Genomic DNA, 13,108 nt, shown 5'->3' on the forward strand with positions numbered 1-13,108 from the left:
CTTGCCCATAGCCAGAGGACAAATAACCAAATTTACAGGGACGCCAATTGGTAAGGGCTCAAACAAGCCAACCAATAAAAATTAAATTGTAGGTGGTTTCTCTCTCGGCCCACCCAGGGATGCCAAAATGTCGCGGTTTGAAGGGGTGGCTGTTCCCCCCAACGAAAAAGGGCTCAAACAAGCCAACCAATAAAAATTAAATTGTAGGTGGCTTCTCTCTCTGCCCACCCAGGGATGCCAAAATGTCGCGGTTTGAAGGGGGGGCTGTTCCCCCCACCGAAAGGGGATGCGATGAAATAGTGTGTCTTGGCTGGGAAGAAGCAGGCTAGTGGTATCCCTCTAAACTTCTTCAGCATCCTTTCTTTGTCTGGAATTTAATCCTACAAGTCAAACACATGAATAGTTTTAAAAACACAAAATTATATAAACTGCATAGGCTCACCATCACCCTTGACAAAATGACAATGGAAACCCAGTATAAATTAACTTGACTGAATTTTCCTTACGTACGTGTTTAATAGTGCTACAATGCCACCCACTAGCTGAAGTACCTTTATAGGAACATCTTCCTGTACACTTCACAAGCAATACAGTTTACCTTGGAAGGCTGAAAGACAGAGTTGGCTGTGGAAGACTAGCCTCAGTCTCCGCATGTCTGTAACAGCCTTCCTGCTACTACAGCTCAGTTACGTATGTTTCCTCTCCAAGCATCTCTCTGAAGATCAGCCCTTATACACTGAATTCTGCACATACCTGACCAGGCTCCAGGTTTCATTTTCCCTGAAGCAAACATTCTTAACCAGCGGGTCTGACTGGATTTTTTTTTTCCCGCCCTCTCTTTGAATGACTGGGCAATATTTGTAAATCAAAATACAAACCACAGCTATAGAAACAAAGATTCAGAAAACAGCTTCACTGTTTATCTGCCAGTCAATTCCTCAATGAACGTCTTGGCAGGCCTAAGTTGTCCAATGTATCTCTGTAGTTGTCTGCATGTCCAGTTTTTCCATCAAACAGCTCTGTGACAAATGATTCTGTCTTGTTTAACCCTCACAAAGAACATCCAGCAATTTCTCTTTTCCTGGATGTTCTAATCTGCCAATTTAAGAGCAGCACGTTGGCTCTGTGAGAGGTTTAGTTTGTCCGGCTGCCTCCTCCACAACTTTGTAACAATACCGCAGTGTTCGCTGAGGCTATCTTTCCTATTAGCGCTGTCTTTTCTCAGTGAGCCTTGTTCACGTAACTGATAAATCAGGCAGCCCATGTAGCAATTGTTATTACAGCCTACACATCTGGTCATAACCCTTTAATTGTTTAGCTGTTTGCTCTTAGAAAGAGCTAAACTATTCATAACGACAAATACACATCCATCTTGCTCCACTCGCCCCAAACATAGTGACCTTTGAACCCTTCTTTCAGTAAACCAGGTTATACTGTGGATTAGCTCATCTAAAAGCTGAAATCATTACAAATATTTTCAGCTTTGGAAAAAAAATATCGCTGCTGGAAATTAATATATTTTACATTATGCTTATGAAATATTACCCATCTACTGAAATACATCAGCTATATATAAACTATGATTTATTTGTGGTGACTATTTACCTTAGCACTTTTTAAAAAGCCAGAATTGTCCTTTTGGTTTATATTCCATTTTTGAAGTAATAACCTGTTTGAAAGAAAAACAAACCCAAAGAATTACACCAGCTTTTCACACAGATGTACAGTACCTTTGTATCTTTGTTTAGCCATGTCCTTGAGAGACAGAAAATCTTTCCATTGAGGAGGTATAACGCATTTTAAAACTCTTTGCAAGTTCTTTTGCCCACTATTACTATTGAAATGGCACTTTCTGGTGCTGGATTGGCAGTTAGGAAGCAAGTACAATTAAACTGTCTTTCACTCCAGTTTTAGGCAGGTATTAAAGCCAGCTCTGAATGATACCAGAAGCAGCAGGGAACAGTGTGCCACCTTGGCCAGTTCAGTCTACGGAGACACAGATGGCATGCAGTGCCAACAAGGCTATGCTGCTTCCAGGAAATGACTTGGCTCCTTTGGAGTCCACTGGATTCCTCTGCCTGGCATCACATTGTACTGTTATCTGTTACACAACTGTTAACTGAAAAGGGAAAAAGAAACGTTGAGGGAGGATGCTGAACAGAAGATGAAGAGAAAAGATAGGGAGACAAACCTGAAGAGTGTTGGCAGAATGTTCTTATTCTAAGGTGAGAGAAGGAAGCTGAAAATCAGAGTAAAGAAGGGAAGAGAGGAAGACCCAGAACAAAATCTGGTGGGTGAGATTAAGAGTCAAATTATTTAGGAAAGCAGAAAGTCTGAGACTGAGATATGAGATCTCTGAGAGGAGAATAACTTTTGTTAAGATCCTTCGGTAAATGAAGAATTGTAAGAAAAGTGAAGAGGAAGGCTTAGGGAAATCTTCCCAGAAAAAGGCTAGTAGAAATTTTCAGGACTTTAGGCAAAAAGAAAGGTAATTTGAAAAGTAAATGGTTTGAGATGGGATTGTCTGAGAACAGAAGGAAGATCTCACATTATTCCACGCAGAGAACATAATTCTAGCAAACAGAGAATGGATGACGACCGAGTTAGAGAAGTCAGGATGAGGTGGGATAGAAGCCACCCATACAGATTTTGAAAAAACAAAAGTAATTTGCATTTCTGAGTAAGAAGTCACACTAAAGAGGCACTAAAAAGAACATTACATCACATGAACAAAAGTCCATTTTCTCTTTTAGTAAGATACACAAAGAGAAATATATTGATTTGGCTGATGACAGAACTCAGCAAGGAGAGGAACGATTTAATGTAATTTCTCTTTGACATAAGAAACGGAGGGACAACTAAGAGAAAACATCCTGAAGTTTAACACATTGTTATAATCTGTTCAGCTTCCTTACTATGATGGTAGGTAATTGTGTAAGACCTTAAAACAAAATCCTTCTGAAGCAGAGAGCCTGCCTGCATGTCATTTTCCAAGCCTCAAAAATACACTAAAATTGACAGTAAAAGGAAAGAAACAGAAATTCTTTTTTAAAATAGCAGACATTGGAAGTCAGATATTCTTGTCTCCCTTTCATGAAATAAAAAAGCAATTATTGAAAGATTCTTGATTAATACTCACCTCAAAGATTTTGCCTGCTTTAAGAAACTTCTAGCTTTTGCTACTTCTTGAGTAAGTTTCTTTAAATCATCTCCTTCAAAGTAAGGGAAAACTGGATCCTGGAAACAGAATTAAAATATTCTACTTTAACTTGCACCTATTTATTTTTAATTTCTATGAACTTATTAACTAAGGCTAAATGCTGGATCTCCCTAATCCTATGTACTTGCAGAGAAGGTCTTACAATGGAAGAGCAGAGCAACTCTGGACTGAATACAGTTCTGTTCACTAAGGCATTTTTCTGCTGTGGCAATCCCTGAGGTCTCCTGCTGGAGCATTAACTTGCTAAACACTGCATAAGGATTTTACAATTACATAAATGAAATAAAAGATGGTAAGGATAGGACAGCACAGTAAAAGCTAACGTTAGCTTAAAAACCATAGTGTCCAGATACAAGTTTTTTTTTTTTCTTCTCTTTCAAAAACTGCATTGCACGGTGCACTTCTTTCATGGGTTTGGTTACCTGACCAAGACAGGTAGCAGAGAGGCAAAGCCAGGTACTAACATTTCTCCTTCCAATTTCAATGTGAACTATCTTACGAGTCTTGTATTACATTTTCTCATCATTTTTCTGTTTTCAGTACAGTTTGACTACTGTGGAAGTACTAAGCTGAAATGAAAAAAACCCCCAAACTCAACAAAACCAATCCATTTAACATACATCTTCATCATCAAGCCCTTCTGTCAACATCCTGTGCGCTGCTAATTGTCCATCCATATCTCCAAAACTGCAATGGTAGCGCCCTCCTGTCTGGGAAGCAAGCTTCTTCAGAAATTCCTTAGCTCCTCTGTTAAAACAGAGTAGTAAGATACTATGAAAATTATTTCTCTGAAAGCAATAGCAAGAGAAAAAGAATTTCTAAGAATTCCTCCAAAAATATTACATTAAAACAAATAGTTTCAAGGACATGATTATAAACTTCAGTATCATTTTTAATTGACAATTGCTAATGAAGAACTTACACTCTTAGCTGTCATAACCCCCAGGGACAGGCTATTTTTGGACAAGAGGTTCAGCATAGTAATAGAACCCAAAAAAGAAGCCAAACTAAGAAATTCAGGAGCCAGGCTGGCAGATAAAGAGCAGTAATATTTTTACACAGGGGAGGAAAACAAAAAGCTGGGAGACTCCATAAAGGGAAAGAACACTTTGTCATGTTCCACATTTTAATTCTCTTGCTTAAGCCTCTATTACTTGCCATTGTGCTACAAGAACCATTGGGATGACGGCTAGAGCTGTTACCGCACTCTGATTGCAAGTATGCTAAATCACAAACTCCTCCTGCCATTTACACACTAGAGTCCTGTCTCCCAAGCACTAGCCTTGCCAAGCTGAAGATAGTCATACATCGATTAATTTCAAGTGAGCTGTGGCAACACCCATCTCAAGGTCAGCAGAATGCAACCTAGGATCTGCAGAAACCACACTGCTTGTCAGTGTGTGCTATGAGAGGGTCAAACAATTCTCATGGCAGCTGAATAATCAACCCAGCGGCACTATCCAGAAACTGTTAACCTCATGACTGCCACTCGGAAAGGAGCAAACTGAGCACGTGGCTCTTCTTGGTAACACAGACTTTTGACAATAAATACATTAGTAATTTTAAAGATTTTTTTTTTTGTTGTGCTTGCAAAATATTATATACCTGTCTGTACAGCTAAAAGAAATGGTGTGGATTCTAATATCTCGTTTCTTTCTCAATCTTTCAATTTCTTTCAAAATCAGTGTGCAACTGGTGTCTGGTTTTCCATCAGTCAATATATACAGTGCCTCTACACCTTGGAAACTGAGAGCCTTCTGAAAAGCAGAAAATAAGCTTAAATAATTAGTACATTTATATGAAGTTATATTTAAGAATGAGAACACTGTTCCAATGATTTAAGTTAGTTTTATATTTACCACATCATTAATCAAATTAGTATTCTTTTCCTTCTCACTAAGTATGAAGGAGTTCAGCGATATAAGTTTGAAAAATAAACAGGTAGATAATTTGTAGCATAAGACAACATATTTGTGAGCAGAGTATCACCAAAACCTGGCTCACTGAAATAAGTGAGTTGCCTGGTTTTGCAGAACTGCTGACCGAACATTTTTACATCACATTTTGTGGGAGTTAAAGACGCTTGATGTCTGAAAATCGTGATCACTAGAACTTGGCCTTTTTATACTATGAAAACTTGCTATGCTAATTGTCTCAGTGGATATTTTCCTAATCCAGACATGCCTTACAATTCTACTGGACTTGGTTCAGGATGAATTTCATAACATTTGTAAGGAGATTCTGTAAGGGTGTCTGGAAGAAAAATCATTCATTTAAGGCAACACTTCTTTTTTGATTGAAATATTAAATCTCAAGAAATTGCCAGTTCTTACTAGTTAATTTCTAAACACGGAATTTTTATAGGACAAAAGTTTCTTCACCTGTTACTGAAGTTCAAGAATTACTCAATACCCATGTGATTCCAATGAACACTGGTTTTGGCTCAGAGCCTGTTTGGCTCAGAGCAAATATATCACGGCCGCAGTTGTACATAACCATCATTTTGGGTATTTGGGCTATTTTCTTTTTCCAGTGTTCTTTGAACACAAATATGAATTGATATTTCACTTTTTTTTTCTTGAACTCAGTACGAGCAATGAAATCTAGTATCTATGAGTCCTGGGGCAGAAACAGTGACTTGATTCCAGGTCTCTTCGGTGTTCTGCATATAATAGTGCTGTACGCTTTGACCAAATAATTTTCCTAAAATATCATCAGTCAGATGAAAAGTGTTTTATTACCACAAGACATAGTGTCTTCTCCAAAATGTGGTACACAATTTACTAACCTGTAAAGCCATAAGGATGCATGTATTACCATGAGCATGGAATTTGGACATCCACTGCACAGCATCATGACATGCTTCATCAGTCGACTCCACAAGACACTCCTTCCAACTCTCTGTATTTTCTGCAAATCTCAGCAAGTTAAACCTGAGGAGAAAGATGGTAACCGCATTTAACTCTAACCAATACTATCAGTCTCTTTGGATGAGCCAATTTTGAAATAAATAATAGTAAATGAAAAAGCCACCAAAAAACCAAACATAAACCGAAACCCAGTAGAAAAAACCCCCAAACCAAACAATAAAACAAAAACCAAACAAGACCCTAGTATTCCATTAAGGTCTTCAGCTTTGGAAGAGTCAGAAAGCATATCTCATCCCGCATGAGAAGAAAATCTATAAGAATGCTGAGTCCAGAAGTGTAAACAGCATTAGCCTACAGCAAATGAGGCTCAACTCTTAGAGAGCTCAAAGCTGGTTAAAAAGAACAGAAAAAGCAGTTCATGTCACACGCATATTAAGCACTAACATATAATAATTACATGTATCGTGTTTAAGTACTGTATTATTTGTAATTATAAAGAAATCTTGATAAGTAATAAGTAGTGCAGATTTCATTTTTTTTGGTAGCTCGTCATACCTGACTTCATTTTTTCTCAGCTGTTCCCAGATAAGAGAGGTAAGTTCTTTCGTGATATGTGGCAAATACGGGTCCATGGAACCAGATGTATCAATCAAAACGCAGACATTTGCTTCTAAAATGGTACCAAACAATCTTCGGCTTCCTGGGCCAGAGCACATCATTGCATAGAATTATTTTATTGAACATATTATTTTATGAGCACATAAAATCTTCAGTCTTTAGGGGCTATTCTGGACACTTTTCTACATAATAAATTCTAATCTGTGTGGAAATGAGGCCATTCAAAGGTTAATAAAAGTCTTCTGCCATTTCAAATCAGGCATTGTCAAGCATTGATTACTAGCCAATTGTATCAACTTGCATTAAACCATTTGTAGCTCCTACTTTATGATCCAGCAAAAAACCAGAACTGTTTCCTACCAAAGACCTTTATGAGCAACAGAGGGATCAAAACACTTTTCACCAGCAGTGATGCTGATCTTCTAAACAGGGCACATTCTCAGTAAAAGAAACAGAAAACCTACTTTTGCTTGTATAGGTTATTGTCTGTATTCTGTTGATAGAAAGCTTCAGACACTAGGAACCTTGTATTCATGGACACAACATAGAAAAAGGAAAAGCTTACACCACGGCCCTAATTATTTCACAGCAAGCTGGATGTTTATCAGCTACACAGAAGCTGAATTCCCTTGTACTCTGATTTTATTGTCATAAAAATGCTTTTTGAAATGTTAATGAAATGCAAAACGAATGACCTTTATTCATACTTGAGGTCTAGATTTAAGTTCAGATTCTATTAGAAAATAGTAGACAAGATTTTATAAGTCGTGCTTTACCGAAAAACAGACGCACACTAATACCTGACAGAAGCCACTGTATTCTTTGTATATAGCGCTGCAATACTTTCTCAAGTTGTTCAGAGTAGATTTCCAGTTCTTTAGATTGAAACTGCAGATGTTTCACAACTCCCTGGAAAAATTCAGTTTGTACAAGAGCATCTTACTTCAGGAGATCTGAGCTCAGCTGCTATATATGCAACGTCTGCATTAGAAGTCAGGGAGAGCAGTTGTTTTGTCTTTATGAAATAGTGTAAGAAAATTTTTGCATCTCTGTTACTACTAAATAACTGGTTTACTCTAATTAGGAAAGCCTTGTTCTCATCTCAGCCAGTTGAGCTGGGCAACAAAATTATGCAATTTGATTGGACAGATGCATAGCTGCATTATTTTTACTTGTTTTATAGATATAAGAGAGCAATAATATCTTGGACCTGAATTCCTATGCTTCTCTCCAGTCATTACACAAACAGAAACAATCAAGTGCCAACACCTTCCCAGTTTCAACTCATACATGATTTTTAAAACATTACTTAAAATTTTGAACTTATTTTTCACACTGTATGAGCAGAGGAGATGCCATACATTCTAAAGAACCCATGCAGTTTGCACTTAAAAAAATACTAAGTATTTTTTGTGGTGAACAAAAGACCTTCTCTAGCATTGTAATAAAAGGGTGGTTTAGAAAAAACAACAGGGAACAGTGAACATCATGCTACCAAGCCAGAAGTACTGATCAACATGCATTGAGCTAAACAAATCGGAGCCTTTCAGTGTGGTAGGCGTAGGACATCTGCAAAAGCTTACATTGATTTCTACGCTAGGGAAGATAGTGCAGTATTTTGCCGATACTTTCTTGTGCAGAGACTCCACAGTTTTCTTTTGGTGAGTACAGCCTGGACCAAACATCAGTCTGGGCAATTCCAGTTTGAGCTTTTTAATACTGTACTTGGTCAGCCACTTGTGAGATAAACAAATGGAACAATTGGTTGTTAGTACATATTAGAATAATACATTGTGCAGAATCACAATTAACATGTTCATGTTAATTCATATGGATAATTCTAAAATGGCAATTTATTAGTCAGGAGCAAAGTACCTCTTTGCTTGAGCAGATTTCCTCTTTTTTTGGCAGGATAACAGAGGGAACAGACTTTCTTACGCATATTGTCTTTGGATACTTTCTGTATACTGTACCTAGTTGAGAAAATGTACAAAATAATTTTGGGAGCCCTAGGTTTAAATCATACATCATGTATGACTGTTGATTAAAAAAAACCCCAAACAATCCCCCTGGCCCAAAGTCACAGAGTAGCCTTTCACATATAATTCCACATTTGAAAAAAAAAAAAAAGCGGTTTCTATACATCCAAGTACTTAAAAAGATTAAAAATGGTCAACTTCCAAAAATTCCAAGCCAAATCTTCTGTAACGATGACAGCATTTTTCCTTAGAGCATCTTTCACCAAAAGATCCCAAAGGACTTTTCAAAACCAAAAAAACCACACACAAAACACCCCAAAACCAAAGCAGAGCGCCAAAAGGAGCCAACCCCCTCCAAACCAAAGATCAAAACAAAAACCCCACCATGTGGTGAGACTCACTTCCACTCACTATTTAAAGCACAGGGACTATCAGTGACTTAACTTTCTAAGTTTTACCAAAAAAAAAAAGGTTTCCCCCATCATACCTCGTAACACGTACCCACGTTTCTTCCTTTATCAGTATAAAATACTGACACAGAAAACTCTGGCTGCTTCCTTGGTTTATGCTCAGTCCGAGATCGTTCTTTTATTGTTTGTGCTACAGATAAAATAAAGATCTTGACTGACTTCAACAAGACAAAACACGCAACGTTGTTCTTCAATTCATCATTTCCTACTACCACAATTATCAATCCTTACTTTTCTTAGATACCGGTTACGAAAAATCCATATTGTAGAACTACTTACGCTACCTTCATAGAAATGGAACCAAAACCTTTACAAATTTCTAAATTACCATCAGGAGGAATGTCACAGGACATAATTTGAAAAGATTAGGGGTTTACAGAAACTATAGTATTTGTTGGAAAAGCCAAATAACATTGTACAAAGCACTTCATATGAATGAGGTATGAATCCAGAATTGTAAACACTGCTACATATCAACAATCTCATTTCAATGGATTCCAAGACTCAAATTTAATGTAAAAAAAAAAGTTTTGCAGACATTAGCAAAGATGCAAAGAAAAAACACAGGAAAATTACAAAAATGGAGGAGAAAGGAATTGGGACTTTAAGGGACCAACAGTGACTGGAATTAATTTAAGAGCTGCTTCATGTACCAGGAGCAGTTGCAAGAGCACTTTGGATAACCTGACATTTGTGTTTGTTTTTTCTTCTTCATTACTGGATCATAAATCAGTCAGGTGGAACAGCATATTAATTACAATGGGATCTAACAGTATTAGCAGAAATATATGTGGAACTAATACAAGAAATCTCTGAATTGTTGAGCCTTTGGAAAAAAAAATGGAGTATGAATTAAAACCCAAGAGAAGGGAGGTTCTAATTATGGCTTCAGCCATTGGACAAAGCAGGGCTCTACTTCCCGCCACACACATTTGCCATTTTCAGATAGAAGATGGATATTCTATCATCTGACCTGGAAATAGTTATACAGTGCAGTGTTCCTTCTGCACCTAAAAGAAAGCTGGACACGTCACAGCTAAAACTCATACCAAAGTAATTAATTTCAAAACAACTGCAATGTTTCCTATCGGTCTGATTAAAGATTACAACTGCAAGTGTTTCTAAAACTTTAATTAAAGGTCTGATTTAATATTTTCTTTTAACCCAAAGAAACTGAGAACAAAAAGCCCCTAATCCATACAGACCTGGTGGAATTTCCGCTTTGGCACTAGTAGGACGCCATGCCAGTACTCCTGTGGAAGCACTTCTCTCTGCACCATGGTTGTCTTTAATATACTATAAGCACATTTAAAAAAAAGTACTTCAGTTGGATCATAACTGCATTATTCAAAACTGGAACTGTCCTTAATTATTCTCTAATTCTTGTTTAGCTTTGGCTCTTCTAACGAGACAGCAGATTGCCATGATGACTTGTTTATTTGTGATTTCTTGCTAGCTTAAGTAACCCTAATTGCTCTATTTTAATTATCTTGCCAATTTAATCTTTTGCCGTAAAACTAAATGCTAACATCTACAGGCAGACAAGTTTGGACTATTTTTGCCACTTACAGTTTAGTACAGTAATGGCACTGGTTTATAGAATATGGCATGCAGTATTTTCCTCAGAGTTTTACTGACTATTGGAAAGCTAGTGCTGACAAGAGTAATTTTTGCTTTAGGTATGGCTCAACCCTGTAGGGGCTGAGCACTCTGCTGAACAGCATGAACACCTGTTTAACCCCACTGTAGGATCAGGCTTTTGCTGTGACACAGAGACTTCAGGTAACTGAGATCTAATTCAACACACAGTTCTACTATTCATATCACCAAATACCTACAGACAAACCTGTTACCACTTTTCTACAGGTTTAATTCCTGTAAAACTGTTCTATGTAGTCATTTCTCAGTGATTACATCCTTCCTGAGTTTGTGAAGCGGTGTTGAGAATATACTGGTTTTGATAAAATAGCATGGAAGACCTGTTTGAGCTTACTTGCAAAGGTCTTTACAACACAAACACACCTACACTTAAGAGTGCTATTCCCATTTCAAACATGAGACCTGAGAACTTTGGATCAGAAGTTAAGCAGATCCTTTGCAACAGGCAGTTCTGTCTCTAGGCCGGTGTGCAGCAAAGTGATGGCCATACACGTGTATTACAGATTTGCACACCCACTCAAAACAAATGCACACACAGTCAAAATTAACAAAGGAAAACATCAGCAAAATCCCAAAGGACTCAGTAGTGTAACTCCACGAAAATAAGCGCAGCAGGCAGGAAACAAATCCGGAATCCTACTTCTTGTTTTATGCTGCCTCTGTGTGGCCAGAGACATGCTAGACAGCTGCAGCTGTATCATGTCAATGAGCAGGACACCATAAAATTCAGTACTGGCTCAAAGGACTTGTAAACCAGACATAACTTAGTAACGCATATTTCAGGTTTGCCTTTGCTTTCCTTAAACTCTAAGTTTTTAAAGTCAGAGGGATTACTGAAACAGTTTTAGACACTACAGTGTGGTTCTGTTATAATTAATTACTTAGAAGTTAGTAAGATGTAGTTTTTTGTTTATGTAGGACTTTGAATGCAAATTCAATTGCAAGTTCAGAGTACCATCACAGTGCTCTTTTACTTCCTTCAAATGTTCAGCCTGAGCACTTCTCTCACAAAGAGCAGCATCTGACAGTTGGGTGGGAACTCTTAATCAATAACACACAGCATCTTAAAAACGGGACCATTTCAAACCATTCTAGCCAGACTGAGAGCTGTGGGTTTAGGAGGCAGCAATTTCTGTGGCCTTCTGTTCTCTTTCTTCATAAGCACGTTTGAATCTCCTGGTTTAAATGGATTTACAGACTGATTTACTGAACGTTGCTTTAAGGATTCCACCAGGAATGCACACTGAAATGGAAGTTCATGTTGTTTAGTAGTTCATATACGTGAGATTTAAGTAAATGACATTTCAAAGACAGGCATTCTGTATTTATTATTTCAATAATAAACAAGTCATAACAAATTTATTAATCTGGTACTGCTTAACACCTCTAACTGAGTAGGAACCCCTTCATGCTGTGCTTGCTCAAACACAAAGAAGGGAAATCCTCCCTGCTATGAGCAAACATTCTAAAAGCAAAGGCAGCAGTAAACATACCAAGACCAGAACAAATTGGAAGATGATGAACCAAGTATATGCAACTATTAACTGATAACAAAATACTTTAAGATCCCATTGAATACCCTCCAACTCTTTTAACATTACTTTTGTGACTCAGACTTGCACGCGACAACAGGATGCTCAAACCTCTGGACATCTATCTCACTGCACGTATCTTTCTAATCACAGTTTTGTAAGAAACAACAACCGCACTGCCAGGCTACACTGCCCCAGCTGCTTTGTTAGATCTCTTTGGAAAAAGCCACGTCTGTGCAGTATGGAGAGATATGGTCTAGTCCTACACCTTTAGTACACTTCAGAAAACATTTGTTTTAGAATTGAACACATATATTTTGCCAACAACAACCCCTCCCTCCACTCATAGGAACATTATATTATGTATTTGTTATATAATAGATACATCTACTATAATCTAATAGCTATATTAAAAAATAAAGATACTAGAAAGTTATATCTATCTCATTATGATGACCTATTAATTCTACCTGAGAAGAATTCATCATAAATAGATACATCTACTATAATCTAATAGATATAACTTTCTAGTATCTTTATTTTTTAATATAGCTATCTCATTATGATGACCTATTAATTCTACCTGAGAAGAATTCATCATAGGATTGGTAACAGAGGAGAATCACTTAGTTGTACACTCCTTGTATTTGATATGGATTGATGACCGCTCCACCACTGGTCACTGCAGTGCTGCTGCACAACTGCCTTCTAGTCCATATTTATGCTATGGTGACTATTCTCACACTCTGGAGCATTCCTG

The 13,108-nt window shown here is 37.5% G+C and overlaps 1 protein-coding gene across 1 annotated transcript in view; it reads right to left on the reverse strand.

The window, feature by feature from the left end:
- Positions 1–1,605: 1,605 nt before the first annotated feature.
- VWA3A (von Willebrand factor A domain containing 3A) overlaps positions 1,606–13,108 on the reverse strand; it is a gene marked incomplete at both ends in the record, with an annotated part of 15,342 nt that continues 3,839 nt past the window's right edge. The window contains 12 exons of the mRNA XM_010136623.1: positions 1,606–1,669; positions 3,140–3,237; positions 3,841–3,967; positions 4,826–4,977; positions 6,009–6,153; positions 6,646–6,790; positions 7,509–7,617; positions 8,292–8,444; positions 8,584–8,681; positions 9,189–9,287; positions 10,363–10,453; positions 11,904–12,059. Of these exons, the coding sequence (XP_010134925.1) occupies positions 1,606–1,669; positions 3,140–3,237; positions 3,841–3,967; positions 4,826–4,977; positions 6,009–6,153; positions 6,646–6,790; positions 7,509–7,617; positions 8,292–8,444; positions 8,584–8,681; positions 9,189–9,287; positions 10,363–10,453; positions 11,904–12,059 (1,437 nt within the window). The remainder of the gene's footprint in view (positions 1,670–3,139; positions 3,238–3,840; positions 3,968–4,825; positions 4,978–6,008; positions 6,154–6,645; positions 6,791–7,508; positions 7,618–8,291; positions 8,445–8,583; positions 8,682–9,188; positions 9,288–10,362; positions 10,454–11,903; positions 12,060–13,108) is intronic.

Source organism: Buceros rhinoceros, unplaced genomic scaffold (assembly GCF_000710305.1).
Source record: "Buceros rhinoceros silvestris isolate BGI_N320 unplaced genomic scaffold, ASM71030v1 scaffold8340, whole genome shotgun sequence".
In the NCBI taxonomy this organism is placed as follows: Eukaryota; Metazoa; Chordata; class Aves; order Bucerotiformes; family Bucerotidae; genus Buceros; species Buceros rhinoceros.